The 26,857-nt window shown below is 54.3% G+C and overlaps 12 protein-coding genes across 12 annotated transcripts; 7 read left to right on the top strand and 5 right to left on the bottom strand.

Moving 5' to 3' along the window:
- Window positions 1-213: 213 nt before the first annotated feature.
- Window positions 214-1,138, bottom strand: AB675_6665 (uncharacterized protein; the record flags this gene model as incomplete). The annotated part of the gene is made up of 2 exons (XM_018146972.1): window positions 214-771; window positions 887-1,138. The coding sequence occupies 2 exons, from the start codon at window positions 1,136-1,138 to the stop codon at window positions 214-216; spliced, it is 810 nt and encodes a 269-aa protein (XP_018003556.1).
- A 611-nt stretch (window positions 1,139-1,749) lies between these two features.
- AB675_6664 (uncharacterized protein) lies at window positions 1,750-3,768 on the top strand (the record flags this gene model as incomplete). The annotated part of the gene is made up of 1 exon (XM_018146971.1): window positions 1,750-3,768. One exon carries the CDS (start codon window positions 1,750-1,752, stop codon window positions 3,766-3,768), a length of 2,019 nt encoding a protein of 672 aa, XP_018003433.1.
- Window positions 3,769-3,807: 39 nt separating this feature from the next.
- AB675_6663 (uncharacterized protein) lies at window positions 3,808-5,220 on the top strand (the record flags this gene model as incomplete). The annotated part of the gene is made up of 1 exon (XM_018146970.1): window positions 3,808-5,220. The coding sequence occupies one exon, from the start codon at window positions 3,808-3,810 to the stop codon at window positions 5,218-5,220; it is 1,413 nt and encodes a 470-aa protein (XP_018003164.1).
- Window positions 5,221-6,344: 1,124 nt separating this feature from the next.
- AB675_6662 (Pantothenate transporter liz1) lies at window positions 6,345-9,891 on the bottom strand (the record flags this gene model as incomplete). Its single annotated transcript, XM_018146969.1, has 5 exons — window positions 6,345-7,422; window positions 8,152-8,815; window positions 9,075-9,145; window positions 9,196-9,603; window positions 9,680-9,891. The coding sequence occupies 5 exons, from the start codon at window positions 9,889-9,891 to the stop codon at window positions 6,345-6,347; spliced, it is 2,433 nt and encodes an 810-aa protein (XP_018003246.1).
- Window positions 9,892-10,442: 551 nt separating this feature from the next.
- AB675_6661 (putative 2-oxoglutarate-dependent dioxygenase) lies at window positions 10,443-11,806 on the top strand (the record flags this gene model as incomplete). The annotated part of the gene is made up of 5 exons (XM_018146968.1): window positions 10,443-10,493; window positions 10,542-10,577; window positions 10,631-10,952; window positions 11,005-11,250; window positions 11,307-11,806. The coding sequence occupies 5 exons, from the start codon at window positions 10,443-10,445 to the stop codon at window positions 11,804-11,806; spliced, it is 1,155 nt and encodes a 384-aa protein (XP_018003182.1).
- Window positions 11,807-12,470: 664 nt separating this feature from the next.
- On the bottom strand, window positions 12,471-14,681 carry AB675_6660 (uncharacterized protein; the record flags this gene model as incomplete). The annotated part of the gene is made up of 2 exons (XM_018146967.1): window positions 12,471-13,094; window positions 13,140-14,681. 2 exons carry the CDS (start codon window positions 14,679-14,681, stop codon window positions 12,471-12,473), a joined length of 2,166 nt encoding a protein of 721 aa, XP_018003376.1.
- Window positions 14,682-15,980: 1,299 nt separating this feature from the next.
- On the bottom strand, window positions 15,981-17,199 carry AB675_6659 (Cyclin-dependent kinase 20; the record flags this gene model as incomplete). The annotated part of the gene is made up of 3 exons (XM_018146965.1): window positions 15,981-16,855; window positions 16,897-17,108; window positions 17,156-17,199. 3 exons carry the CDS (start codon window positions 17,197-17,199, stop codon window positions 15,981-15,983), a joined length of 1,131 nt encoding a protein of 376 aa, XP_018003357.1.
- A 380-nt stretch (window positions 17,200-17,579) lies between these two features.
- Window positions 17,580-20,288, top strand: AB675_6658 (uncharacterized protein; the record flags this gene model as incomplete). Its single annotated transcript, XM_018146964.1, has 6 exons — window positions 17,580-17,612; window positions 17,663-17,755; window positions 17,807-17,889; window positions 17,939-18,248; window positions 18,287-18,879; window positions 18,935-20,288. The coding sequence occupies 6 exons, from the start codon at window positions 17,580-17,582 to the stop codon at window positions 20,286-20,288; spliced, it is 2,466 nt and encodes an 821-aa protein (XP_018003588.1).
- Window positions 20,289-21,061: 773 nt separating this feature from the next.
- AB675_6657 (ATP synthase subunit 4, mitochondrial) lies at window positions 21,062-21,922 on the bottom strand (the record flags this gene model as incomplete). The annotated part of the gene is made up of 3 exons (XM_018146963.1): window positions 21,062-21,316; window positions 21,382-21,833; window positions 21,892-21,922. 3 exons carry the CDS (start codon window positions 21,920-21,922, stop codon window positions 21,062-21,064), a joined length of 738 nt encoding a protein of 245 aa, XP_018003419.1.
- A 330-nt stretch (window positions 21,923-22,252) lies between these two features.
- On the top strand, window positions 22,253-23,157 carry AB675_6656 (uncharacterized protein; the record flags this gene model as incomplete). The annotated part of the gene is made up of 2 exons (XM_018146962.1): window positions 22,253-22,544; window positions 22,634-23,157. 2 exons carry the CDS (start codon window positions 22,253-22,255, stop codon window positions 23,155-23,157), a joined length of 816 nt encoding a protein of 271 aa, XP_018003616.1.
- Window positions 23,158-23,623: 466 nt separating this feature from the next.
- On the top strand, window positions 23,624-24,790 carry AB675_6655 (putative tartrate dehydrogenase/decarboxylase TtuC'; the record flags this gene model as incomplete). The annotated part of the gene is made up of 1 exon (XM_018146961.1): window positions 23,624-24,790. One exon carries the CDS (start codon window positions 23,624-23,626, stop codon window positions 24,788-24,790), a length of 1,167 nt encoding a protein of 388 aa, XP_018003539.1.
- Window positions 24,791-25,207: 417 nt separating this feature from the next.
- AB675_6654 (uncharacterized protein) lies at window positions 25,208-25,970 on the top strand (the record flags this gene model as incomplete). Its single annotated transcript, XM_018146960.1, has 2 exons — window positions 25,208-25,274; window positions 25,330-25,970. 2 exons carry the CDS (start codon window positions 25,208-25,210, stop codon window positions 25,968-25,970), a joined length of 708 nt encoding a protein of 235 aa, XP_018003225.1.
- Between the last annotated feature and the right edge of the window lie 887 nt (window positions 25,971-26,857).

Genomic DNA, 26,857 nt, shown 5'->3' with positions numbered 1-26,857 from the left:
GTCATGTGGACTTCGGCACAGCGTTGCAACATCAGGCAAGGTCCTCGAGTATGTCATCCTCACAGTCTTGTCGGCACAGTATTGGAACTCGATCTCGTCCGACATCATACTGAGCATGCAATCGCCCGTGCTCTATAGCTATGACCTCACCCAGGCTTTGAGATGCAGATACCGCTTCTTCGCGCCAACTGAACAGCGTCGTCCCTCTCGAGATCACTCTCGTCCATAGTAATAGTTCATGGCGCCACTAATCCAGAACGTATGGTTCCCACGGCTTCCATCCTCGACGCACACTGGATTCGCTGGTTCCGCTGGTTCCGCTTGCTCGAATCGATTCTTCCACCACGGCTCCTCTTTGCGCGCCTGCTCGGGAGGCTCCTCTTTGCACGCCTGCTTGGCTTGCTCTGATTCGATGTGTTGAAAGAGCCACGAGGCGAGCTCGTCGAGAGTGCCTTGGTCACCTTCAAGCAGCTCAGAGAGCTCAGCAGCGACCTGTGTCTGGGTCTTGCCGTTTACCAGCATCAACACAATGTACTCCGCGAGCAAAGTGTCGTCGTCTCCCGTCCATCCTTCTGACGCGATGTGATTGTGTACTGACTCAGTGAGCGCCTCGGTCGAGATGTTGACTAGGACACCGGTTGCCATGCGCGTCTGATCGGGACGCTCCTCCTTACGAGCCTGCTCAAGGGACCCCTTTTTGTGCGCCTGCTCGAGATGCTGCTGCTTGCGCGCCTGCTCGGGGTGCTCCTCGTAGTACAAATCAACCATCTTCTGCAATAGTTCCTACCACAGCAGCAAAATAGTCAGTTCACACGGATCACAATACAATCCACCGGCGTCAAGGGCTTTCAACTCACGTCATAGTCTCCCCGGGTCCTCACATTACTTGGCTCAGCTCAAATCGAACGTGTGCTCTCTCAAGCGCATAATGGAGGCCTTCCTTGGCCTTGTCGGTGAACACTGTCGAGAGTGTGTCGTCAAACGCGATGTCTTGAAGGTATTTGCAGCCTTGAACGACCGAGCTGAAGCGGGTGCTCTGCGTAATCAGCTCGAGACTGGCGGCGATGGTTACAGCGGCACGGTCATTCGCTGCCATGACTGACTGGTTGGTTGTCGGACTTGTTGGTGGTTCTGGCATCGTCAAGCCATTAATGCTGCAAAAAAGAGTCTTTGGAATGCCTTGTCGCCCGTGCCTGCGCTGTCACCGTCACCCCTGCCAACCACTTCACGACTTCAACACCTTCACTTGCCGGACGCATATCACAACACCGCCTTTGCGCCCCACCTTCAACAATATCAAGTGATGTTTCTAGGTCAACAAATCATGCGGATCCCCGCTCCTTCGCACTCTTGCAAACTCTTCTCGCTACCAAGTCCTTCCACGAACCTCTCTCAACCCAGACGTTCTGATGACCGCCTACACGCAACAGACAGTTTGAGACAGCCACATTGCGACACGCTACCTCCATCGCCTCGCTCTAAACAATCGCGCTACGTATCTCCGTACCGTCAAGTAGCAACGCAAAATTCGCTGCAAAGCAAGATCTTCACGAACAAAGACAACTCTGCCACTGAACGAGGAACGTGCTTTGAACGTGACGATCAATAACTCAGTCGACACAGTACCCCTTTCTTGTATCATCGACGCGTTGCGGCTTCGGCTCAGTCAGCTTGCTCCTTCGCTCTGCCGCCCTCGACCATAAAGTCACCTCTCTCAACCTCCCAAAATCCGGACAAGTTACACACACAATGGCTCGTTCAAACAACCATACCAAAGACACTAGAACTTTCGACGAGCGCCTTAACGGTCCGCTTGCGCCCCAAAAAGGTCATCAGCAAAATCCGAAGCGACTCAGCAGTGCGCGAAATGGTCAGACTCCACACAACATAGGCAAGGCGAAGACCCAGGTCTTAGCGGATAGTACCAATGTTACCAAACCTCAAAGTTCTCGGCGCACCGAGCCCAAAAGTGGTCTACCAACAAGTACTCCCACTGGTCCCCGCGGAATGCGCACCAACAATGATCAAGGCCGTCGCCACAACAAGCACAAGACCAACGAGCAAACGAATCAGCCTCCGGCGAGAGGCCGTCATGCCAGAGACGATGAGAGCCCGACCCATGCCTCGACCACAGGCCGTCATGCCAAGAACGATGAGAAATCGGGTCAATCGCCCATCACTGGTCGTCATGAGAAGGTCGTCAAAGAAGATCGTTCAGGTCGTGGTGGCTCTCCCAATGCACGACAGCGCCATCGTGACAAAAAGCCCGATGGTCACGCCAGCTCCAGCTCGTTCGACAGTGGCAGTGCTCCGTCGATCTCTGATACCTCCAACAGCCAGCAATCCAAGTTTCGCATATCCGGTCAGCAGCACGGCGATCGCAAGCCAGGCAAGTCGCACAATAACTCCGAAGGCAATACGACAATTACCACTCCCCAGCCCTACGCGGGTGGCCACAACATCGACGCCAGTCGCTATGCGCAATCAGCTTCAATCCCAAATGCTGGTCAACCAGTGGTCGTTCAATCTCCCTGCCTCATCACGAACGATTACTTGGCTTACCTGTTCCAAATCCATTTTCAGCATCGATATCAACATTTGATCATTGATGAGACCAAGAGGTTTACCAGCTTGGTCCTCGACATCAACGCCTTCTTCAAGCAACCGTACTACCTACCTGGAGGTTTAGGATGTGCGTTGATGTCTGGAGAGAACGAAGACAGCACGCAGAAGTCACTCGGCGAATACCTTGCAGCGTTCATGAACACGGTGGGCTTTGTCATTCTGACAGAAGGACAACGATTCGCCTGGAGAATGGCAGACGAGTTGACGCGCTACCAGTGGGCGAACGATGCAGCTCAGCGATACAGCCCACTCGTTGACGGCGTCAACGGAACTGGCAGAGAACGAGCAGTGGTGTGGAACCGACGCCAAGAACATGACCAGCAACTCGATGCGATCGCCCGAGCTAATTCGAATGGAACCTTGTGCCGATACTATGATGCCGAGGACGGATGCAAGCCACCGAAAGGGAGATCATGTGCATTCTATCATCCCGTATCATATGATAAGAGGACATACGAGGAGTATGGGGCTTCGCTGGCAGCAAAACGAGACGACGATGCCAAATGGCAGGCTCTCGGCAAGTTTGAGCAGCTCAAGCGATCGTGCCTTCGAGGCATCAAAGCCCTGATGCAGAATAACAAGCTCGATTTCCACGGCCTGTTCAGCGAGGACGGGCACACGATCTCTGATGAGAAGGAGTATGAGGAACTCATGAACGCTCTGCCCTTGGCTCCGGACGGTGAAGACAAGAAGTTTTATCAGTGTGTCATTGACTCGTGCGTACCAGAGTCGAAGATGAAGGAACGAAAGATGAAGATGGAAAAGATGAAGGAGGCCAAGTTGCAGGAGGCCAAGTTGCAGGAGGCCAAGTTGCAGGAGGCCAAGTTGCAGGAGGCAAAGATGAAGGAGCAAAAGTTGAAGGAGGAAATGATGGAGAAAAAAGCCGCGGTCCTCGCCAATCGCAAGAGAAACTGCAAGTCCGGCGATGCCAAAGTGACCAGTAAGGTCAGCCCGAAGTCCTCTCCATCTGGGGAGAAAGCCTTGGTCGAGAAGGTCTCTGATGCAACTAGCAAGAAGCGCAAGCAAGACTCCGGCGACGAATCGCCCAGCGACGAGCCTGCTGCGGAGCAACCGAGTAAGAAGCGCAAGCAAGAGGTCGGTGATGATACTATCGGCGACGAGCTGCTCGCGAAGCAATCATGACTTGATAAGCGTTCCACTGAGGCGTCACCGACCAAGATCATGACCGCAGAGTCCCTGAAACGAAAGCGCGACGACGATTCCGATGCCTCAGAGGATATCATGCCTGCTCGTAAGGTGCCGGTACTTGAGGCGGTGAAGAACAAGGTCGGCACGTCTTCGGCACTTGCTCCTGACGAGGGCGATGTCCCCTCTGCAAACTCAGATAGGCCGAAAGCTGTTGCTAGGTCCCGTCGAACGCTGGCCGAGCCAAACATGCCAGTCCCAATCAAGCTGCCAGCATCTATGGCCACTGGCGCATCTACGAAGCGAAAGCGTGACACGGATGGTGCTGACGGTCCGATCGATCCTCTTCCTACGAAGAAGCTGCGACCGTCCGCAGAATCGACGGCGTCAAGGACACCATTCGTGATTGCCAGCATCCAGCAACTGCCTCCACCATCTCCGTCCAGTGCTAGCAGCAGAACCTCGCGGTCGAGTCTTTCGCCCAGCTCTGCCACCGAACCGCCCAGTCCCGTGAGTTCGACGACATCTCTCAGCAGCGAGGTGCAACTGAGCCCGGAACCTGGACGACCTGTGTCATTCTCACCATCGACCACTGGCGGCGTTCTTGCTAAGCCCATTCCAGCGATTTCTACGCCTGCAATTACTGATAGCCCCGCTAAAGGCGCATTGCCTGTAGCTGAAGCTAGTGCTTCTGGGCAACGTGACAAGAAGGCTTTGTCAAGCACTAAGCCATTTGTTGCCAATGGGAGAGGTGTTGACTCACAGCTCAACCCGGACTCTCCTGCTCAGGCTCACTCCAGACCCCTGTCAGAGACATCAGACTTGGACTTGATTGGTGGTCCGATCGCAAACTCTTCATCTACAGCTCATCTATCGTCGGCCCAGCTAGCGGCAGATGCACTTGCCGTTATGACTACATGGTCTTCGACTGACGGGCCACGCGAGGCAAGCGATGGCAAATGCAACGGAACCAGTGCCCGTGGTGGCAAGTCCGGGAAGGTGACCACCACATCGAAATGCACGCCAGCAAAGATCACTGCGACGGCTCCGGCTCCTAGTGGCATACCAGTCTCGGGCGGCGACGACGGCTCTGATCCGCCAAAGCCTCCTCAGACGCCTAAGCGCACCACACCCGAGGACAAGGCTGACATCACTCTCGACAACGCCAAGGACTTCGACAAGAAGGGCGCGTTTGTCGTGCAATACTATGCAGATCCCATGACCTTCGAGGAGCACAATGAGTATCAGAATGCCGCAATAGAGCTGAAGAAGCGCGGCAACGTTACGCTGTATCAGAGCAACAAAGCTTGGATTCCTGGAGAGATCAGAACTCGAGGCCTTGATCCTGATATGAGCCCTAAGCGGCGCCAGCACGTCCTGAAGCTCTATCATCTGTCGGAGAGCGACCTTATGGTTCGGCCCCGAGGCGTTGTGGTCTCTTCGACGTGAGTGAGCAGCGAAATTGAGAGAAGTGGAATATGTGCCTCCAGGCGCTACCAAAAAAAAGATCGAAATCCCAAAAACTGACAAAAAAGACAAACGACATTGAGCCGATGCTCAACGAAAGCCGGCGAAGCGCCCATGGCAACGCCAGTCGGAGCGCAGCCCCGACAGAGACGCCGACCAGCGAACTGAGAATACTGCACTGAGAAAGAGACCAAAAACAATCGAAAAGCAAACCAATCGAAAAGCAATGTGCATTATTACCTCCGAAACGACAATGAATTCGCAAAGCAGCCATTGTGCCGCTGATGCAAGGCTCGCAGGACTTGCCAACTCAAGGCAGACTGAACAGCTTGCCAGATGCCCCCATGGTTGGGCTTGAGGCGAGTTTATGGAGTAACGCACTGTCTCCAGTAGACTCAGACGCATTTCCCGTCGATCCACATGCCAGCATGCCCGGTATTCCCAGCCAGAGATGCCAGTCGATCAAGAACACGCACGAGAGATAGTATGTTGAGAGGCTAAGCCTTGGAGAATTCTGCTATGCTCGAGTGCGTTGTTGATTGAGGACGATTGAGACCGAGAACTCACACTGGCAGAAGCGTGAATGGCGAGGGGTCAATGGAGTGCCAGGATCCAACTGACATGATTTATCGGCGGCAGGGAGAGTCTCGACAGAGTGACTGCCGCCTTTTCTCGTCAAGAAGGAAGGCACTACCTATGGCTCACGGTTCCCCGTTGGTCTGCCCGAATGTCGCGACTGCATGATGCAGAAGGCTACGCTTAGGGAGTTATCGTGATTCTCCTGCAATATGAGCTCGAGCCGATCTTCGGAGACGGCTGGCAATGCAGCGGCACTGTATCAACATTACGATTAGCAGCATCTAAGGTTTCAGGAGTGCGTTACATATCAGTGATGGCGTTTACGGATGGCAACAGAGCAGTACAGCACAAACCCTGGATGCTGTCACGGATGGCGCGAAGGGTCAGCACGGTTCACGAATCTTACGATGAGATACCCCAACACAGATAAACGCTGTAGCGATAGTGATTAGCGAGCAATGAATGATCGTTCCATGAAGATCTTTGGCCGTTCGCTCCTTCAGACGATGTGGCAGCGACAACCCTCGCTACTTCCGATGCATAGCTTCTACCCTCCTCCTCACCCATTCATCACATCCAATCTCCTCATACTTCCGCACCCCATCCTCACCCACACAACAATCCAACACACCACAACTCTGCTCCCGATTAAACCCAAAGAAGAACGGCATACTAATCCTCTCCTTCCCCGAGAAGTTCTGCGCGCGATGCACCGTACTAACATACCGATCATTCGTGATACGTTGCATATAATCCGCAAAGTTCACCACAAACGTGCCCTCAATCGGCGGCGCATGCAACCACTGACCTTCCCGATCCAGCATCTGCAGCCCGCCGGCATCGTCCTGCCATAGGATCGTGAAGAGCTGGAAGTCCGTGTGCGAGCCGATACTGACATCTTCCCCCTTCTCACCGTCTCCCCTCTTTGTTGCCGACTTCTCAATCGGCGGATAATAATTCAACGCCAGCGCCGCATCTGGATGTGTGAACTTCTCATCAAAGAACCCCTCCTCCAGCCCCAAACTCAACGCAAATCCCCTGACCAACACCCTCGCCAATGCCAAACACGCCCGCCAATACTCAACGATCGCGTCCTTGAACCCCGGCAGGTTCGCTGTCGCCTCCCACTGGAACTCCTCCGACCTCAAATACTTCGCAATCGCCTCTGGGATGGCATCCACATCCGCCACGTCAGGGTCATACACGGGGTCATACGTCCACGAGAACGTCTCCCGTACATCAACGCTCTCATTCGCGTTGATCTGCTGGCTGTTGGGCGCTTTGTAGCCGTTGTAGTATTTCGAGAACTTCACGCTCGCTTTCTGCTTGGTTTCCAGGGGTTGGCGGAAGAAGGTCAGTAGTTGGTCATAGGCCGCTAAGGGGATAGAGGCGGGGATATTGTGATTGCGGATGTACATGAAGCCATTTGTTGTTGCGGCGGTATGGATCTGGGCGGCGACGGACTGGCGGGCGGAGAGAGAAGGGCTGAAGAGGCCGGAAATATCGATTATGGGGATTTCCGAGGGGAGGGCGGTGCGTATGGGTGTGGTTTTGATGCGCCGGTTGACGGTACCGTTGCCGGAGGCGAGTTTAAGGGTGGTGTAGCTAGGTCATCGACGATGGTGGTCGGCGTGGTAGTGCTTGTTGTTGTTGCCATGATATATGTAAGCTAGCAGGGAAATATCCTGGGCATGGGTACCAGGACGGGACCGGGACCCAGGTCAGCCGCTGAATGTCGAGATCTGGGATTGTTTGCGATTAACTATTGTTGCGTATTTGATGGATGATATGATTGGGTGTCCGACTCTATGCCGACCTCAGTACGCGCGAGAGATGTTCTTGACGCCTGTGAGCTGGATCAGGACAATCGAAGTAGTAAAGGGACTAGACCTCGACGGGTCATGTAGCCTTATCGCGATGTGGCCCCCAGCGGAACCTTCAATACGAACTCCCCCCCACGTGGGCTATGGTAGTGAGGGCTTGGCCCGAAGGCTATACGACGGAGTATGGTTCACGAGGTAGGTCTGTTGTGGCAATTTACAGATTGCAAGATGATTCAAAGTTGAGCTTCTATGCGCCCTGGCGAAGGCAGCAGAAGACACCGCCATCGAGCTAGATAGCTGCCTTGACAAGTGCCCAAAGCCCGCCCCAGCCAGTCCCTTCCGCCATTCCGCGCAGGTAGCCAAGAGAACGACCCTGCATTAGACCTTGGTCTCAGCGTTCACGCCAATCCTCTGCACCGGCTCAGTGGAAATCTCCGACTCAGAAGTCTCTTCGGCCCGTGCGTCCTTGTTGACGGCCCGGATCTCGCAAATGCGGACGACACAGACCCACAAACACATGCCGATGATAAGTCCCAGACTGACCCGATACCCCAAGGCGAACTCTGGCGCGTCCGTGACAGGGTACGCAAACTGCTGCATGAGAGTCGCAACTGCAGCACCGAAGCTGTTCATACACGCCAGTGTGAAAGCGCGAACCTGAGCGTCCCCTGAACACAGAATGTTGGCCCATGAGTAGTAGATTGGCGACAGGGGACCATCGAGACCTGCGAACATGTACGAGACGATGTGTAAGCCTAGGGGAATGTTCCAGGCGATGAGGCAGATAGTGCCGAAGATGAGGATGGCTAGATTGAGAGCAACGGCGTTCATGCGCTTGCCTGTCGCGTCGACATAAACGTTGAAGAGCAGAATGCAGACAATATTGAAACCATTGATGGACGTTGGGATGTTGTTGACCTCATACAGCGACCACTTGTGGTTAGGGTCGTTCTTGAAGAACAGCTGTGCGACAGTGTTCGCGACCTTCCCGACAGTGGTGTTCCAGAAGCAGAAAAGTATGGTTAAGACGTAGATCTTCCAGCCTCCAAAAGCTCGCTTAAACAGTGCCCAGTTGAAGTTGCTGGTCTCCTCACGGCCGTCTTCGACCAGGCGCTCGACACACCTGGCTTTCTCATCGGCAGTTAGATAGAAGGCCTCGGTGTTGTATGGTGTATCTGCCGGTATTGGTCAGCCTGGGACAGGAATTTGAGGGATTCTCAAGTCATATACGAGGAGGAGTTGAACTCGATGTCAGGCAATCGTCAACTAGCCCCCAGAAGAACTTCAGAGATGGCCCAGAGAAATATGAAGCGCCTCGAAGAGAACTATGAAGGTCATGCGAGACAACACCAGAAACACGCATCCCTCGTGCTGAACTGAGAACAATCCCCGGGAGACTGATGACCTGGGCTCACGAAGAGCGGATAGACTTACCAGGGAAGAAAATGTAGCCGTAGATCGCGACGATAACGGTGATGATTCCATCGAAGATGAAAACCCATCGCCTGCATCTGTTAGAACCTGGCCAGGGAGGGCGCTGCTGGAAAAGACTTACCATGCTTCCAGACCGTTACGACCATCCATGTTGGCGATCATGGCGGACTGCAGGTAGCCACTGACCATTGTCCCAACGTAGGCGGCGCAAGCAAAGATGGCAGTCCTTTTGCCGATTTCTGTTCGCTTGTACCACGAACCAAGACAGTACTGGATACCAACGAAGCAAGAGCCTTCAAGTAGACCAACGAAGAAGCGGATGGGGTAGAGCTGCGACGGAGACGTGACAGCATACGTCCCAATCGTCAAAGCACCCCACAAGAATTCAAGACCTGGCAACAGCATACGCGGTCTGATGCGCGAGAGCAGCAGGTTCGCAGGGATAGGTCCCAAGATCTGACCAACTTGGAAGCAGGTGACTGCCAGGTTGAACTCGGTGCCCAACATGCTGAGGTCTTCTCTCATACCACTGCGCAAGAGGAAGGATTAGTCAGTCGTGAAATTTTCGTGGAGGCCGCCCTGCGATGCGGGTGATGAGAACTTACCTGACGTAGGCATTGGACAGATTGCTCTGATCAAGCCACTTGGTGAAGTAAGCCAGACAGCCATAGCTCAGAATGAAGAAGTCGATTTTGTGAAGCAGCTTCTTTTCGCTGCTTGATGTGCCCTTGGGATACCAGAGGAAGAACTCTGGTCGCTCTGCGCCATATGACGAGGCGAAGATATTCTTCGCATAGTAAGAGATGGACAGCGCCATGACGGGTGACTGTTGAAAGCGAAGATGAACCTCTGCGACCGTCAAAGCAGGAGGTCTTATCTCTTATGGATGTTGCAGGGTTGGCCAAGGTCGTGTGCAGCCCAACAGATACACCGTCCAGACTCTTCCGGGAGGGGTCTCGACTTTGAAGGCGAACGTCGACCAGGTACTTTATCGTGGTCTCCCCACCAGATCTGTGGGCGTATACCACATTCAGACTAAAGGGTCTGATATGCGGAAGAAGCGGGCATGCCCGCTACCACTAGCGAGTACACTAGGGATACCCTCGGGGGTAGTAGATAGCGTAAAGCCAATCAAAGCAGCGAGAAGGTCGATTTTGGAGTCTGCCACGGCGTTTGAGCGATTGCCGTCGCACACGGTTCCCACGGAATGGTCGTGGGACACAACCACGAGGGTCGGACTTGTGCTCTTGATGCCCCACGAGTTGGAGTTCGGTAATCGGAACACGTACTTCGAGATAAGTCGTCTGAGTCCAGTGATATTCAGCCGCAGAAGTAGTCGCGAAGCGCGATCTTGACCAGGCCATCACTATGACAGAAGTTCTCAGCAGCACGTCCGCTATACCGCCGTCAGGCTATGAGGTGGGCATCAGTCAAATCCGGGGTCGCGCCGACTGAGACAATGTATAGGACAGTAGCAAGTATGTCTACTTCCACTCCGGGACGGTAAGTCGTGTCTGTATACCGTAAGAAGAACAGTGTTGAGTCGTAACGTGCAGGAAGCAACATACCGCAAAGTAGCGGACAATCCTACGGGCTTCACCTCCATCCCTACCATTGACATTGCCAACATCGATGGCAACCTGGAGCAGCGTGAAGCAATTGCGAAGAAGATACACGACGCCTGTTCATCATGTGGTTTCTTCTACATCAAGAACACCGGGATTCCTGAATCAGCAATGTCGGATGTCTTTGCTTTATTGAAACGGTTCTTCGCCCTCGACCTCGAAACCAAAATGGACGCACACTCGCAGAAGAACCCGGCAATTCGCGGCTATGAGCCAATGGGCGAGACCAAGCTTGATCCACGGACCAAGGGAGGTAAGGCTTGAGGATCCAGGCACTGCTGTCGCCAGGCACTGACGGGCGATAGATGTAAAAGAGGCCTTTACGATGGGTGACTGCTTCATAGATGCTGAGCAACGCTACACCGAGAAGACAGGCAAACAGCCGCCATACGGTGTCACACAATCGCAAAACATCTGGCCGGAGAAAGCACCTTGGTGGAGAGAGGGCGTGTACCAGTATTACAATTTGGTCTTCCCATTGGCGATGAAGCTCGTCAAAATCCTGGCACTGGCATTCGACCAGGAAGAGACTGCATTCGATTCGATGTTCAGTGAGTGTAGCAGACCGAGGTGAGCTCTAAGAAGGGGTCAGCTAACGCCATGACAGAGTTCCCGATAACCGGCATGCGGCCGCTGTACTACCCACCAACTCCCGTAGATGAAGACGCCAACAGCGTCGGCTTAGGCGCACATTCAGACTTCTCCTGGCTCACGCTGGTGTTACAGGACAATGTGACAGCGCTCGAAGTGCTGAACCAAGACGGTCTGTGGGTTGATGCGCCACCGCAGCCAGGCACATTTGTATGCAACGTCGGCCAGTATTTGGAGCGGCAGAGCAATGGCATCTTCCCAGCAACAGTGCATCGAGTGCGGAATAAGACCGGCCAGGCGCGATACTCGTTGCCGTTCTTCTTGACGCCTGATCTCGACGCCACAGTCGATGTTCTGGACTGCTGTATAGGTGATGAGGGCAAGAAGTACGAGGCTGTGGATGTAGGAGACCTGTACATTCGACGAGTGCTACCCGCAAGGAAGAAGCATCCGACGGCGATCAGGTATCAGGATGTGCCGGAGAGCGAGTGGAAGTATCAGATGCTACTGTCGTAGTTATGAGAGACATTATGGAGCTTGTTGTGAAAGACAGAGTAGTGAGGCTGTTAGTGCAAGACGTTTTCGATAGAAGCTGGTTCACCACTTGGCCGCTTAAGTCGTCATCGTGGTCATCCTTTCGAGTCAGACAGTCGTTTGCTGGGTCGACCGCATAGCACGACTGTAACCATGCCCTGCTGGAAGATTGTCGAATCACGCCCTGTCGTCGAGCTTATACATAGAAACGTAGAGTACTATGTTGAGTCTCGAACGGATGGAGGTCTCTACACGCGCCAAGCAATAAATAGGTAAGCACGATCCGTTTGATCCATGCCTCGTTAAGACAGAATGCCAACACCCGCGATGCTCCACGAAACTCTGGGAGAGTGGAATGTAAGCGCAAACAGATCATTAGCACTTCACGAGCTTGGATTGGAAAGACGGAAGCTATGTGTGTCTTCAGAAGGGTTCCGGCAGCACACAGCGATGTTGGATTTCGGAAGCCACGCCAGCCAGTGGCTCCCTCTCTATATACTCCGCAAATATTTACGAGTCGTTGTCCATTAAAAGCTTGCTTCTCTTCTCAACGTGGTCTGAATCGCTGTAGTATTCAACCTTGCATGTCTGGTGTATATACAAGTCCTCAAAGCAAATTGCCGCTCGCTAGCAGAAAAGTAGTCGATCATCGCAGATCATTAGATAGCCATACCCATGCCAGCCGGCTCATCGGCCGACCCTGACCTAATCTAGACGGTCCAGAAGGGGCCATGCGGCGGTCTTGGAAGCCCATCGCACTGGCAGAGTTGCTACGGCGTCGTTGAGGCGCGCTGGGCATAGGGAGAGGTCCAGCTGCACCATACGGACCAGGGGACTGGCTTCGCTTGGGGCCTGGGCCACGCATGGGACCTGGGGAGAGAGGTCGCGGGGCTTGATTGTAAGAGCCTGCTGGGCTCATGGGACGGTCGCCTCTAGGGGGACCGCGATTTGGTCCACGCCCGCCAGCTGGTGACATGGGACGCATGGGGCCTCGACCGCCTGCTGGAGACATTGGACGACCGCCCATGCCAGGCGACATTGGGCGACCCATACCTGGCGACATCGGACGACCCATAGCGGGGCTGTTGCGACCGCGAGGATCACCTGCAGGAGACTGTGGGCGGCCACCAGCTGGGCTGTCGCGACCATTGCCACCAGGTCCGCGAGCATACTGGCCGAGATGGGATGGCTTAGGCTTGCTCGGCTTGGCAGCGAGGCATGTTCGTGGGACAACACCTTGGTGTGAGCGGTCGAGCTTGATGCAGAGGGCCTGTCTTTGTCAGCATTGGTGAAAGTATCAGGGAGGAACACGTACCCATCCGTCATCATATTCGTGAAGCAGGCGGACCAATTGACCAGACTTCAGCTCAAGTTCGTCGTCCATGGAGGGTACGAAGTCCATGAGCACGCGGTAGACATTGCCACCCTGCTGACTTGCCGCGCTGCTTGCCACACTTGGGTTCGGCGAGCCTGGAGGGCCGCTGGCAGCGGCAAATGCTGGAGATGGAGCAGGTCCTGGAGAAGGCAGCACATCCTTGGGCGCCTCACGCGGCGCTTCATTGCGTTCTGGCCTGGGCTGCTCCATGGGGCGTTGTTTTGGTGCCTCATTGGGCTCCGGGCGGTTCTGGTCAGGACGAGGTTCGCTCTTCTTGTTGGCCATGACCGCGGCTGCAGCACCTGTAGCCAGAGCAGCGCCTCCAAGGGCAGCCGCGCCGGACATGCCTGGTGAGGATGGGGCTAGGGAAGGTGTTGCTCCCATGATGGGCAAGTCAATTTCGGATCTAGCAGTCGGCAAAGGTGCTGGAATCGGTGCTGGAGTCGGCTTGGGTGGCAGAGCGAGCGGCTTCGGTTGTGGTGGCAGTTGAGGTGCAGTTGGGGCATCGTAGCCGGCAGGTGCGGTAGGCCAAGATCCTGTGAAAGCAATGCGATCTGTGTTGGGAGCTGTTGGTGGTGCAAGTGGTGCCATAGGAGGAGCCGCTTTTCTGGCAGTGCCTGCCATCGGACCACCCATAGGAGCACCCATCGGACCAGCCTTCTCGGGATCGGCGAAGGGGTTCTTTGGGTCTGCGAAAGGATTCTCGACTGGCGTTCGTGCACGGTTCTGGGGTCCTGGCGAGCCAGAGCGAGGTCCGTTTTCTGCTACTGTGTTGAGCATGTTACCAGCACTCCTCCTGTTACCACCGAAGCCAAAATCGCCAAGCAGATTGCGGGACATGGGACGAATGCTGAGACGAGGAGCCGGGCCAGCAGTGCTGATTGCTGGGCTGTTCTGCATATTGATTGCATTTCGTGTCGCGCCGAAGGTCTTCTTCTCGTCTACGTCTCGTGCTTCCTGCTCTCTTTGTTGCTTCTTCTTCTTGCCGATGCAGAACAGGGCCAAAGCAGCAATCAAGCCAATAGCAGCAATTATACCGATGGCAATCCCCGCCTTCGCACCGGTTGACATGCCGGGATCGCTTGTCGAGGAGCTAGAAGTTGACGTAGAAGAGGTGGCCGATGCTGCAGCGTTCGAAGCCCTCGAAGGGCTCGCACTGGAGCTGAGGCTCGTGCTCAGACGTTCGGTTGGGGCCGCGAGCGGAAGACTGGCAGACGAGGAGGTGGTGTCAGGACCGGCAGTAGCAGCATTCGGTATACTTGCAGGAGCTGCGATGTTGTTGCTGGCGGACGCTGTCGCGGTGTTCTGGGCTGCGGAGGCTGTGGGAGTATCCGGGTCCAACGTTGTGAAGCCGCCAATAACGCCATCAAACGTGGGAGAGGCTGTGACATATGTGACCGAGTAGACAACGCCATTGATTGTTGTCAGACCGCCCTGGCCATCATCTTGACGCCGGTGGAGATGCAGATGATTATGTCCCATCTTGACGGTGGTTTGGGGCGCGTCTGAAGGGGAGAGCGCTGCGAATTAGGCTGTGACGATGCCGGTGATCGGACGAAGATTGCAGCGAGGCAAGAGGTTGATATAAAGTGACCAGCGCGACTTCGTGATCGACACGTGCGTGACCGTGAATAGGTTCGACTTGATATTGTCGTGTTTGAATAGAAAGAGCGGCAGTGAAGACGCTGATGAACGAAGGGCAGCAGCCTGTCACAGAAATCGGTTGAAAAGAATGTAAGGTGCCGGAGGCGTTTGCGCGTGCAACAAGAGGCTCAAAGGGAGGAGCCTTCAGGCGACGACGAGGCAAAGAAGAGAAGATCGATTCAAGGAGGACAAGACAGGAGGCGTTATTCGAGTCTCTGGCGCTGCGAGATCAGGTCCAGTCGAAGACGTTAGCTTTGGACTACAACTAAGAGAAGCTAGAATTCTCAGGTAGAACGGAGACCCGGCGGGAGTCGTCAAGTACCGATTGGTGTACCTGACGGCAACGACACGCTAAAAGCAAGCCAACCGCGCTTAGGGCAGCCCACCGGAAATTGCGGACAAAGTGCATGAACATGGGGCAACCGTCACCATCGCGACATTTGACGATAAGCAAGCACACCGTTGATACGAGTCAGTCGAACATGTGCAACACTATGATGCCATGATTGTCAGGCAAGCGAAGTCGTACGATCCATTACACAGCATGGAAGCTCAACAGCACAACCAAGTCTCAGCTGGTCGACGAGCATATGCATCTCAGCAGAGTGATCTTATTGCAGTCTATGATCTTGAAGATTGCTCAGGGGTCAGCTATCTTGCAGCCGTGATGACTGGAGAGTTTCCAAGCATTGAACCCCAACATGTCAATTTACATCAAACACGCCGTCCATCGGCCAATCACTGATGCCTGTAGCCAAATCCGAGGGTGCAATACTATCAAGCAATCAACCTGGACGACTACTGCTATCATAAGCTATGAACTCTTCAATATTCGGTCACGACAACGGCCGTCGAAGTTGACACTGGTTGAGCGACCAAGCCCTTCGTGATGTCGAGGCTCGTGCCCACCTGAACCTCGTCGAAGTGGTTGTAGCAAGGCACCCTGACATATGAGCTAGACGAGATCAACCTAGTATTAACAGGTCTTCTTCAACCGTGCACGCCTACGCAACGAACCTACGAAGGCACTTCATCATGCCACAGACGCTGGCGCGCGACGTCCTTGGTGTATGTGCCGACTCAGACACGTAGATGGCATGTGCTTCAGGGTTACCCATTCGATATTGGCGGCAATCGTCACACCGCCTGAAGCTGTTGGCGCAACGGATGCTGGAGTGCGTCTTCCGCAGTCAATCTTTGTGTGATGTCGAAGCACACCGTCCTTGAGACAAAGTCGATAGTTGCAGGCGATGCTCCGGGCAGTATGCTGTCCCATGGCTTTCCATCGAAATGCTTGAATGTTACTTTGTCCCAGTCCGGGTACGTCGTAGCGGTTGGCCAGGTCTCATCTGTAGGTGTTCCCAACGTGGTGAACATGGATTTAATGAGTCCAAGCTCACTACCCAGCGGTCCTCCGTCGAAGATGGGCAAACCGTCGTTCTTGAACATTTCGCCCACGACGCAGCCAGCCGCCCACATATCGAGGGACGTGTCATAGGCTCTGTGACCGAACAGTAGCTCTGGAGGCCGATAGCATGTAGTTCCTACATCTGTGATCTTGCTATCGGCTGCCTCTGAATCAGGATCGCGAGGTGACCATGCAATCCCGAAGTCAATTAGATACATTGGGCCGTCCATGCCTTCCAGAAGGATGTTAGAAGGCTTGATGTCGCGATGAATGATGCCCAAGCTGTGAATGTGGGCCAAGGCTTCGAAGAGACCTTCAAAAACCATGCTCTTCTGTCTTTTGGTGAGACTACCGGTCCTCAGCAGATTCTCCAGGTCTTGTCTGAGGAATGGAAAGACGAGCACGAAGCGGCCGCCAGATTCGGCGAACGTCTCGAGAAGGGGAACAACTCGCTGATGATGGCATTCTGCCAGCAGTCGCGCTTCCCGCTTGACGTTGTGTGGGGGTGATAGTGTGGCTGGATGAGTGACCTTCAGTGCGACGATCGGAGAAGGTGCGATCCAGCTCTTATCTTTGGCCTTGAAGATGGTGGATGTCTGACATCCTGGTGGAAGGTGGCGAAGAGATAGTGGCCCATGGACGGACCTTCAGGGTTGAGGACCTCGTCGGGGTCTGCACTCACCGTCTCAGGGTCCGGCTCGTTGAACACCTTTGGTTCGAGATGAGCGACAAGCTTGTCGAGCATGGACTGGTACTCGTGGTTGCTGTTAGAGCTCTTGTAGATTTCGTCCTCGAAGGCACGAGCCTGCGTCCTGGCCTCGGCATCATCTTGACCAGCGTGCGCCAAAGCAGAAGTTCTGTTCCGTATGAGTCGAGATTGAGTTGCTGTCGACACTTGGCTTACAAGGCAACCACATTGCTGAGACGCTCCGCAAAACCTAGATCCATAGCCGACTGTCGTCACAAAGTACAGGCATGCTCAGGCACACATCCCAAGCGCTCGCCGTGATCTCTGACAGAAAGATCTTGCCTTAGGTGCAATCGAGCCAGGGTCGGCGAGTAGTGGTCGACACGGAGGTGGATGTAAAAGATGCCAAAGTTCAGCCGGGCGATGCTTTTTCTTTGACAGGGATGGCGAGTTGGAGAGTGATGCTGACCTCGCTTCCCCGGCTCGCCGGACGAGCAGCAGCTTCTAGAAAACATCCTTGCGATAACTCGCAATTTCAACGCTCTTCGTCGCACAGTCTGCACTTGACTCGAATCGCTGCCTCCGAATGTAGAGCAGCTACTGTCACCATTGCATTGGCTTCCGTACCGCGACTGGCAGAATGGAGGCCAGAACAGAGTATCCCGCCCTCCTGGTACGCCTACAACACTGCATATTTGGACCGTGGCTGACATGTTGCGCCAGGCGAATTTGACCCCGGACCAAGCCGTCTCTGTCTTCAACGATCGAATAGCGCTTATAAACAAAGTCAACAGCGACATTGCCGACTGGCTTCAGGTAAGCACGGCACAATGGCGCAAACGATGTCTCGAATAACACAGCTTGTAGGAAAGGCGCAAGGTGGAGGAGGCTTATGTTGTTGGCCTCAGGAAGCTTGGAAGCCGTCCGCAAGGTGATGCTGCGGCGCTTGGGTGAGCACAACATCAGCTTCATTAGGGACTCGAGACTAAGAGCAGCAAGCATCTTCCAGCTACCATGGCAGCGCATTGTTTCCGGTGTCGAGAACTCGGCCGCCTCCCACGAACGCCTCGCCCAGAAGATCGAGAATGACATAGAGAAGCCACTACGACAATTTCAGACCCGCGACAGTGAGATGAAGTCGGCTTCGAATTCGCAGCCCAATCTCGCCAACATAGCAAAGGATCTCAGCACGGCGCAAAAGAAGGCGGCAAAGGCTAAGGCTCAAGCACTGTCGTCGAAGATGCCGCTCGCCAATGGGAGTCCCAAGCGCCCTTCATCTTTGAGCAGCTGCAAGCGGTCGACGAGAGACGTGTCAACCATCTCCGCGATATTCTTACACAACTACAGACACACGAAGCCGATCAGATCGAAAGAAGCCGTGCCAGTGCTGAGTCGTGTCTGAACGCGCTGCTGAATCTGGAGACCGCGGACGAGATCAAGATCTTTACGGAAAAGGTTGGTGCGAATCGACGGAGCTCGGCGGCTACGAGCAGGCCTCCGACATCGAGTATGGTCGCCCCACCAGAGCCACCGCCGTCAAGACAGCCAAACATGATGAGGCGCATGAGTTCCACTTCAGGCCAAGGCCAGGATCAAGTCGGAGCTCTCCCAGACGCAACGCCGTCAAAGAGCAAACTAGGAGGCCTGAAACGCCTAGGCACTGTTATGGGTCGGCGGAAGAACACGATGCCTCCGCCGCCTACACCGGAAAAGAAGAAAGACCGGCGATCGATGATGCCCTTTAGAAGAGGCGACTCATCGCGAAGTTTCCAGGATCTGGAAGAGTCAGGCAGAGATCTCACTCCAGCGACCTCTCGAGAGCCACAGACCTTGACGGATAGGCAACAAAGCACAGCAGCCTCGTCACGCGACAATCTTGCGAATCAAACGATCCCTGAGTCTCCGCCACCTCAGGCCCGTGTGAATGGCACCTCGGAAACGTATGAGCCGCCACCTGGACCTCCCCCTGGACATGTAGCGACGAGCTACCTGCAGCTGCATCTCCGGTGTCCATAACGAAAACCCACCTCCGCCCTCCCCTCCACCAGCAGCAGCAGCAGTATCGCAGTTGCCCCCAGCATTGCAGCCTCAAAACACGGGAACAGAATCCGAGGACGGCAGCCGAGCGTTTGCGATTCGAGATCAGCCGATCAAAGAAGACGAAAGCGAAGCTCAAAATGCTCTGAGCAGCATGGCAAACCAGCTACGCATGCAAGGCCAAACATCTGGCATCAATCGTGTACAAGGCAGCGTTCGTGGCCGACGAGATGTTCGCAACACCATGTTTGTACCTGCGGGCGTGGACATCTTCGCCCAGAGTGGTCTTCCAGCACCACCGCAGTCACCTCCGCTGCCGACCAGCAACTCCACAACCGAGCTGGCTTCGCCAATCCAGCCACCACGACAAAAGTCAATCCTCGAAGACCATCCAATAGGCTCCGACGCCGGGTCTATTCACTCGTCACACAGCCTCGCCATGCCCGGCGCCCACCCCGAATTGCACGAACCAGGTTTGAACGTCTCCATCGTCGAGACCGTCAACTCCTGGTTCAACGAGACTGGCATCACCAAGTCCATGGTCACAGGCGAAATAGCCCTTGCCTACAACGGTACCACATCAACCAACACCGAAACCATCCGGCTCCAACACTTTGAGCTTCTCGAAAAAGTCGCCGCCAACCCGACCTTCGTCTCCTCCCTGGACAAAACCAACACAGCCTCCGCAGAAGACGCAGCAGGCACCTACACAATCGCCCTCTCCAACATCAAGAAGTCGCATCCCACCGTCGGCCTCAAATACCAACTCCACCTCGAGCCCGACAACATGGCAGCCTACTCTCCCATCCTCCTCACCCCAGCGTGGCAGTTGATCGACGGGCAAGCCTCCGTCATCTTGCTGTACAGCCTCAACCCAACCTTCGCCACAGTCGGGCCAGTAACCTTCAAGAACGTAGCAATAAGCGTCTCCCTCGACGTCTCCGGCACTGATCCGATCAAACCCACCGCCGCAATGATGCACCCCACGGCGGGCGCGAGTTTCCGACGGAAAGCAGGCACAGTCACCTGGCGGTTCAACGAGCTGAGTGTGAAGCCTGAGGGGCAAGAGCGATTGCTGGTGCGCTTCACTACGGCTAGCGGCATGCCCAAGAAGGGTGGCATCGAGCTGAAATTCGAGCTGCCTGGACGGACGGGAAGTCAGGTAGGTGTGCAAAGGAGGGCGCAGGTGCAGAAGGAGAAGGATCCGTTTGCGGATGAGGAGGTGGAGAAGGTGGATAGTCGGGAGGAGGGGGCTTGGGTGGATGTGGAGAGGAGGCGGGTGTTGGTCTCGGGACGGTATTCGGCTTCATAGGGCACAGTGAGTGCATGAGACCAGGCAGAGCCGAGGAGCGAGTATCTGACAGAATCGTGTGAGTGTAGCAGCACCTACGAGTCTTTTGTATCGGGCTGGGCGTGGAGTAGTCTGCGCGTATGAGCGAGATCGTACGTTGTCTTGTGCTGTTGTTCACCATAGCACGTCGACCCACTTTGCGTAGGGTGTATATTTTTGTATGGAAGCAGTATTAGGGACCTCATCCATAGGCCTGGCTCGCCACTCAAGTAGCGCACAGCGGTTCTTAGTAGCAGACTAGGCGAGTAGGCTCGCGCGGTCTCTACACGGCACTTCAAGGCAAGCGCGAAACACATTTATTCAAGTGGTTCAGCTTGTTGGAGCAATTGTCAGAGATTGAATTCTATCAGGTCAACTGGTCTGGGGGAAGTCTTCAATGCTGTCCGATCAATTTCGTCTTCTACTAGCAGACTTAGGAGTGCCTTTGCCGTGGGGCCCGTAAGGATCTCGTGGTGCACGAACAGTACATAGCATGAACATGAGAGGAATCCATCTTCCGAATGATTTCTGAATCTCTGAATTTCTTTTGCGCGCTATCATGTATTCGCTTATGTACAAAGACGGTTCAATGCTAGCGGTATCGAATGGCACTCCATCGGGCGATTCTCAGTTGCATCCATCGACCCGGTTGGCGCAGGTGGTGTAGAGCCACAAGACGCTGCCGAGAGGCACCTGCTCCCGTGGTGACGGCCAGAATCCGGAAGTGCTCAAATTGCGCATGGAACGATCGTTGTCTACGAACTTGCAGGCTTCTGCTGCACGATGCGCTCAACATCGGCGACAGACTGCTGGAGGATTTGCTGCAGAACCTTGGGGTTCTCGAGCTCCTTGTTGATCTTGGCGATGATTGACTCGGCGAGCTCGCGCTGTTGTCGTTGCTTAACTTGACCCTCGTATCTGACCCAGCTGTCGAGAACACTCTTGGCTTCGGCGGCTAGTGCAGTCTTCTGCTCGAGTTCGAAAGCCTGACCTTCGAGGCGGGCAGTTTCCTTCGAATTGTTAGTTTAAACTCTCGATTTGTTCTCACCGTGGGCAGGCCCAGAATAGCACATACCTTTGAGACCTCAAACAATCCCTTCGTGATGTCCACAACATTGCTCAACGGCTTCACGTCCTCAATGCGAGCTCTTACGGATTCTGCGTGGCTTTCCCTTGCCTCATCCAAGATCCCCTTGATCTTTCCTGTCGTTTGCTCCGCCCATGAGCTGTATGCCGGACCACCATACTTGAAGATTCCGTAGAAGACTGACAACAAACAGAATGCGACAACAGTCTCCTCGTTGAGCACGTAGAACTCGTTGGAGATAGCCCAGGTTGAGATGCCGGCACCAGCGGAAAGGATGGCGGTCTTAGAGACGAGTGAGTTGCCGGGCAGCGCGTCGATGATTGACTGCGCCTTCTTCTTGGGTTCTTCTGTCGGCACGGAGGACTCGTGTCGAACCGTGGTGAGCGGGAATGCGGGTAGGGAGGAGCGTGGGAGGATTGATGGGCGAAGTCTTGCGGCGCCTGTTTGTATTGTTAGCTTTCGTTGTCATGCCAGCCAATTCAAAGGACCAAGGCTTACCAGCCGCGGTCCTTGCTAACCTCGACGCCATGGTTGTGTGATGGTGTGGCTTCCAAAGGGACGGGCTCGCAGTTCAACGTCAAAAGCTCGTCGGACCTGCAGAGAGCTCTAAGCATTAATCCGGACTAGCATTCTTGGCATTCAAGGCCCTAACCCTACCGGCAGTAAGACGCTCCGTCAACCGGCTTGAGGAGGGCCCCTGACTTTTACCATTCGACGTCTCCTTCAAGTTCTCCAATTCTTCTCAAAAGTTGCGCCCCGCAAAGCAACCACACCCTGGGAACAGCGCAGGCGTCGTCTCCAGTGCACGTATCGAGTGACTAGCAAGTTCTTGCGTCCCACAGAGGATTGCGACGCCAACATGCCGAAGGCAAAGAAGACTAGTGCCGGTCCGGCCGCGGAGGGCACCACCAACATCGCCAGTTTGGTCACTAAGCCCATGAATTTACAACAGCGGAAAGCGCTTCTGCGCCGATTACAGACTCCTGCCATAATCACATCACTGCGAAGGCCAGAAATACTGATGGACTTCTTCACCGACAGCCTCAACATGGGCGACCTATCACTCTCCGTTCCAGCTCTTACAGGTCTCTACCATCTCATCGCAACGCGAAACCTCGACCACCCACAATTCTATCCAAGACTATATGCCTGTTAGACCAGAGCCTCCTACACAGCAAGTACCGATCGCGAGTGATGCGACACCTCGAGACCTTTCTTGCCCCGACGAACCACCTGCCAGCCGCTACGATAGCCAGCTTTATCAAGCGACTGTCTAGACTGTGCCTGTTCGCGCCGCCTGCTGCGATTGTGGCTGTAGTGCCGTTCATCTACAACTTGCTCAAGCAACATCCTTCAACAACATTCATGATTCACCGGAAACCCCATCCTCCATATACGAAGTCGGATGACCACCTAGGCGAAGACCCGTACGACCCAGCAGAAACTGATCCACAAGTTAGTGGTGCAATCGATAGCTCATTATGGGAGCTAGAGACGTTGCAGAGTCATTACCACCCGACCGTTGCCAGCATTTGTCGCATAATATCGGAACAATTCACGAAGCAGCAATATCAGGTGGAAGATTTTCTGGATAACTCGTACGCAACAATGATGGACTCTGAGCTGAATAAGAAGGAAGGGAAGAGGGAAAGAGAGCCGGTCGTGGAGTGGCAGATTCCAAAGAGGATCTTCGCTCGAGAACCAGGAGAAGTGGTTGAAGAGCGGGAGCGCAATCTTGTGAAAGATCTGTGGGCTTTCGACTGATCGCGGCGCTCTTTGTCGTTGTTCTTTGGCTCTAAAGCGTTCAAGCGTCATGTATCGACTTGCATCTTCGAAACACTCATATTTCTTCAGGATGTGGAAGATTCATGTGATTGAAGTGAGCGAAGTTTCGTGATACACCTTCTCTTTTAGCGCTGGGCCTGCTTGTGAAAGGACCGACCAACGATCTTTGAATCTTAAAGTGATTCTCATGGCGACCTTAGCGAAGGTGTGTCTTCAGTAAAGGACGGGAGCATCGGGCTCGATGCCGGTTCGTGCTCGTTGAGGTATTTGAGGCCGGGCTTGGCTTCCTCCGGCGCTTGAACTATTCGCCGAGGTTGCTGGACTCCAACGCCAACGATATATAGTCCTGCTGCCCTCGTTCGACTCCCTGTCCATACAGTGCATTTTTAGTAGTCCTGAAGGAATCACGCAGTATCAAAAACCGCTAATACTCCAAACCGCTACGATGGGTTCTATTGCCGCAGAGCAGCCTACTAAGATTGCTCCTCCTCCATCTAAAAGCCACTATAAAATAGCGTCAATACCAGCAGACGGCATTGGTCCAGAAGTCATCTCCGCTGGAATCTCGGTCCTCGAAACGTTAGCCGAGACGTTTAAGTCATTCTCCTTCTCTTTCAGCCACTTCGACTGGTCATCAGACACGTACTTACGCACTGGAGCATATATACCACCCGATGGACTGAAGCAGCTCAAGGCCCATGATGCCATTCTGTTCGGTGCCGTTGGTGACCTACGTGTACCGGATCATATATCACTTTGGGGCCTGCGACTTGCGATATGCCAGCCATTGCAGCAGTATGCCAATGTACGGCCCACTCGGATTCTACAAGGCGTCTCATCACCTCTTTCTGCCTGCCAGGGCTCACCAGCAGCAACGTCCAAGCTCGACTGGGTGATCATCCGAGAGAACAGTGAAGGCGAGTATGCGGGCCATGGTGGTCGGTCCCATATCGGACAGCCTTGGGAGACAGCCACGGAAGTCTCCATATTCACACGCGTGGGCGTGGAAAGAATCATGCGATTCGCATATGAAACAGCCCGCTCAAGGCCGAAGAAGCATATCACTTTCGTGACGAAATCAAATGCGCAACGAAACGGTATGGTGCTGTGGGACGAAGTCCACGACATGGTTCGAAAGGAGTACCCAGACGTTACTTCCGACAAAATGCTTGTTGATGCAATGACCTGCCGGATGACGCTACAGCCAGAGACCATTGACACTATCGTGGCTACGAATCTTCATGCAGACATTCTTTCCGATCTCGCAGCTGCTCTGGCGGGCTCGATCGGTATCGCGCCCACCAGCAATCTTGATCCAACGAGGCAAAATCCCAGCATGTTCGAACCTATCCATGGCTCAGCCTGGGATATTGCAGGTAAAGATGTGGCAAATCCTGTGGGCACATTCTGGACTTGTGCTGAGATGGTAAGGTGGCTGGGCCAAGAAGAGGCCGCGGAGCTGTTGATGGAAGCTGTCGAGAACACGATGGGCAAGGGCGTCAAGACACGGGACTTGGGCGGTTCAGTCGGGACGAAGGAGATGACTTCTGCTGTTTGCGAAGAGATCCAGCGGCTTGGTGCAGGTAATGCGGTGCCAACAAAAGCATCGTGAATTGGACCCACTGGTAACTTCTGAAGAACTTGTAGAACAATAAATGGTATGCCACTACTGTCCAATTGTCCATCGTATTGTTGACTGATATCAAACCAAGGTGAAGGCTATAAGTCTGCTCTTGCACTTGCTTCACCCTGACCGCTTGACTCCTCTCCACTGGATTGCCCCTGCCTGGAATGGCCGACTGGTGTGCGTGACTGGCAGTTGCATCTGCTGTCACCTGCTCTCGCCATAGACCTGTTCATCTGCTGAGTTTGCTTCGGTTCTCCTCGCACAGGGCAACCAGACATAATATGCCCCGCTCTATATATACGCTTGCAATATGTTCTGCAACGCACAACCTACCAAGTTGCAGCCTGAATCTCGAATTGACACAGCAACCGCTATTGCCAGACACAGCGCCTAGCCATCAAGATGGGCTTGCCAGTCGCGCGATTCTCGGACGACTCTCCTCCTTCAACTCCGGCTGGCACAGTCGAGCGTGAGTTCTCCAGCTCAATCACCTTGCTGGTGACACAACCGACTAATTTTGCCAGACTATGAACCGCTTCCGACTTCGCCGCGCCGCCTGCGCGATCCGACGTCGGACCGCATCGCTGCGATCAGAGAGCGAAACATCCAATCACACGAAGCCGACTACCGCACAGTCGCAATGGTCATCCGTGCTCGGATCAAAGGCAAGGTCCTGGAACCGAGTTCGCTGGAGATAAGTAGAAGGCGCCTCAATGCGTACATTCGACTGGGCGAAGCGAGAGTCCAAGACGCCAGCAGACCAACATTCCGCGCGAACGAGGTCGTCCTTGACTTCCACAACCTGTACCAGTCGCTCATCGCGCTCGACAGCCACCATGGCATGAATATGGACACCGACTGGAATTTGCACCGAATGGGCCATGGAAATGGAGACTCAATACTTAGCCTGTATAGCTTCACGCGACCGTTGCAGTCGATGGTATCACCAACAGGATATGTATCGTTGCAGGACATCTTCGATTGTCTGGCACCGTTGCAACTCATGTCGCGGACGGCATTCGGTTGTGCGATTTATGCTTGGGCGATCTACGCCGCAGGCCAGTTCATCGATGCTGCTGCTGTGCAGGAGGTCTTCAGGGCGAACTTGGAGGTTGCGGGAGCTGGAGCCTGGGCGGATCCTAGGCCTGATGAGTCAGGTGATTAGTCTCCGCGTCACGCATCAGAGCACATAGCAAGGAGTCATCGGCGTTACAAATACCCCAAATCGAACGAGAATAGTTTTCTTGACTTCGTCGCATCTTACATCCTGGGGACCTGTCTTCTCATACAGACGCTTGGCAGTCTTGATGTTCGTCTGAACTATTCCCGCTTTTGCATGTCGTAACGTGTGCACGCAATTGACGTCGCCTGTTGTAGATCATCGAAAGGCAACCAGGCATCCTGCGAGGAATGCCGATTGGTGCTTGGCTTCGGACGGACGCCCCGAATTGCCTTCTTTGGAATACCTACGTCGAACCACATTCTCCCTAGCCTTTGACTGGAGTAGGTGCATCGAGTGCGGTATAGGCCGGAATCAGGAGTCGCGTTGGTAGTGTCCAAACCTCAGAGAATGTTCCTCGATGACAAGTATCGAGCACGGCAGACTTAGTCGTTGGTCAGTTGCCGTGGACGTTTACTTCCGCCCTGATGCTCCTGATGACACACCTATCGCGTTTCCCAACGCTTCAAGCGAAACATGTGTGACCGACTTGACATGCTACTCGAAAAGTCGAGTAAGCCGGTTGTCGGCGAAGGTCAAAGGTGACGTGGCTTCAGACAAAGCTCACCCAGGACTCGACGCTGGCGGAAACCTGAAGTAAAGACAGTCCAGGACAATAGCCATGATAATTCAGGTCTGCTCAGTGCAAGCTGACAATCACCTCAACAGCGCTGCCAAGACAAGGCAATTGCAATGACTCTTAGCGCGTTCTGTTTGTCGCACTTTTTGAGACCATGTGACTACTGACGTGTTGAAATGCCTGTGTGTAGACTGCACCATCTTTCAGATTAGCCATCGACGGGGCAGCAGAATAGGAAGTGAGCACAGCTCGG

This window comes from Cyphellophora attinorum, assembly GCF_001299255.1.
Source record: "Cyphellophora attinorum strain CBS 131958 chromosome Unknown Contig5, whole genome shotgun sequence".
Taxonomy (NCBI): Eukaryota; Fungi; Ascomycota; class Eurotiomycetes; order Chaetothyriales; family Cyphellophoraceae; genus Cyphellophora; species Cyphellophora attinorum.
The sequence above is the reverse complement of the archived record's forward strand: the minus strand, read 5'-3'. Positions and strand labels throughout refer to the sequence as shown.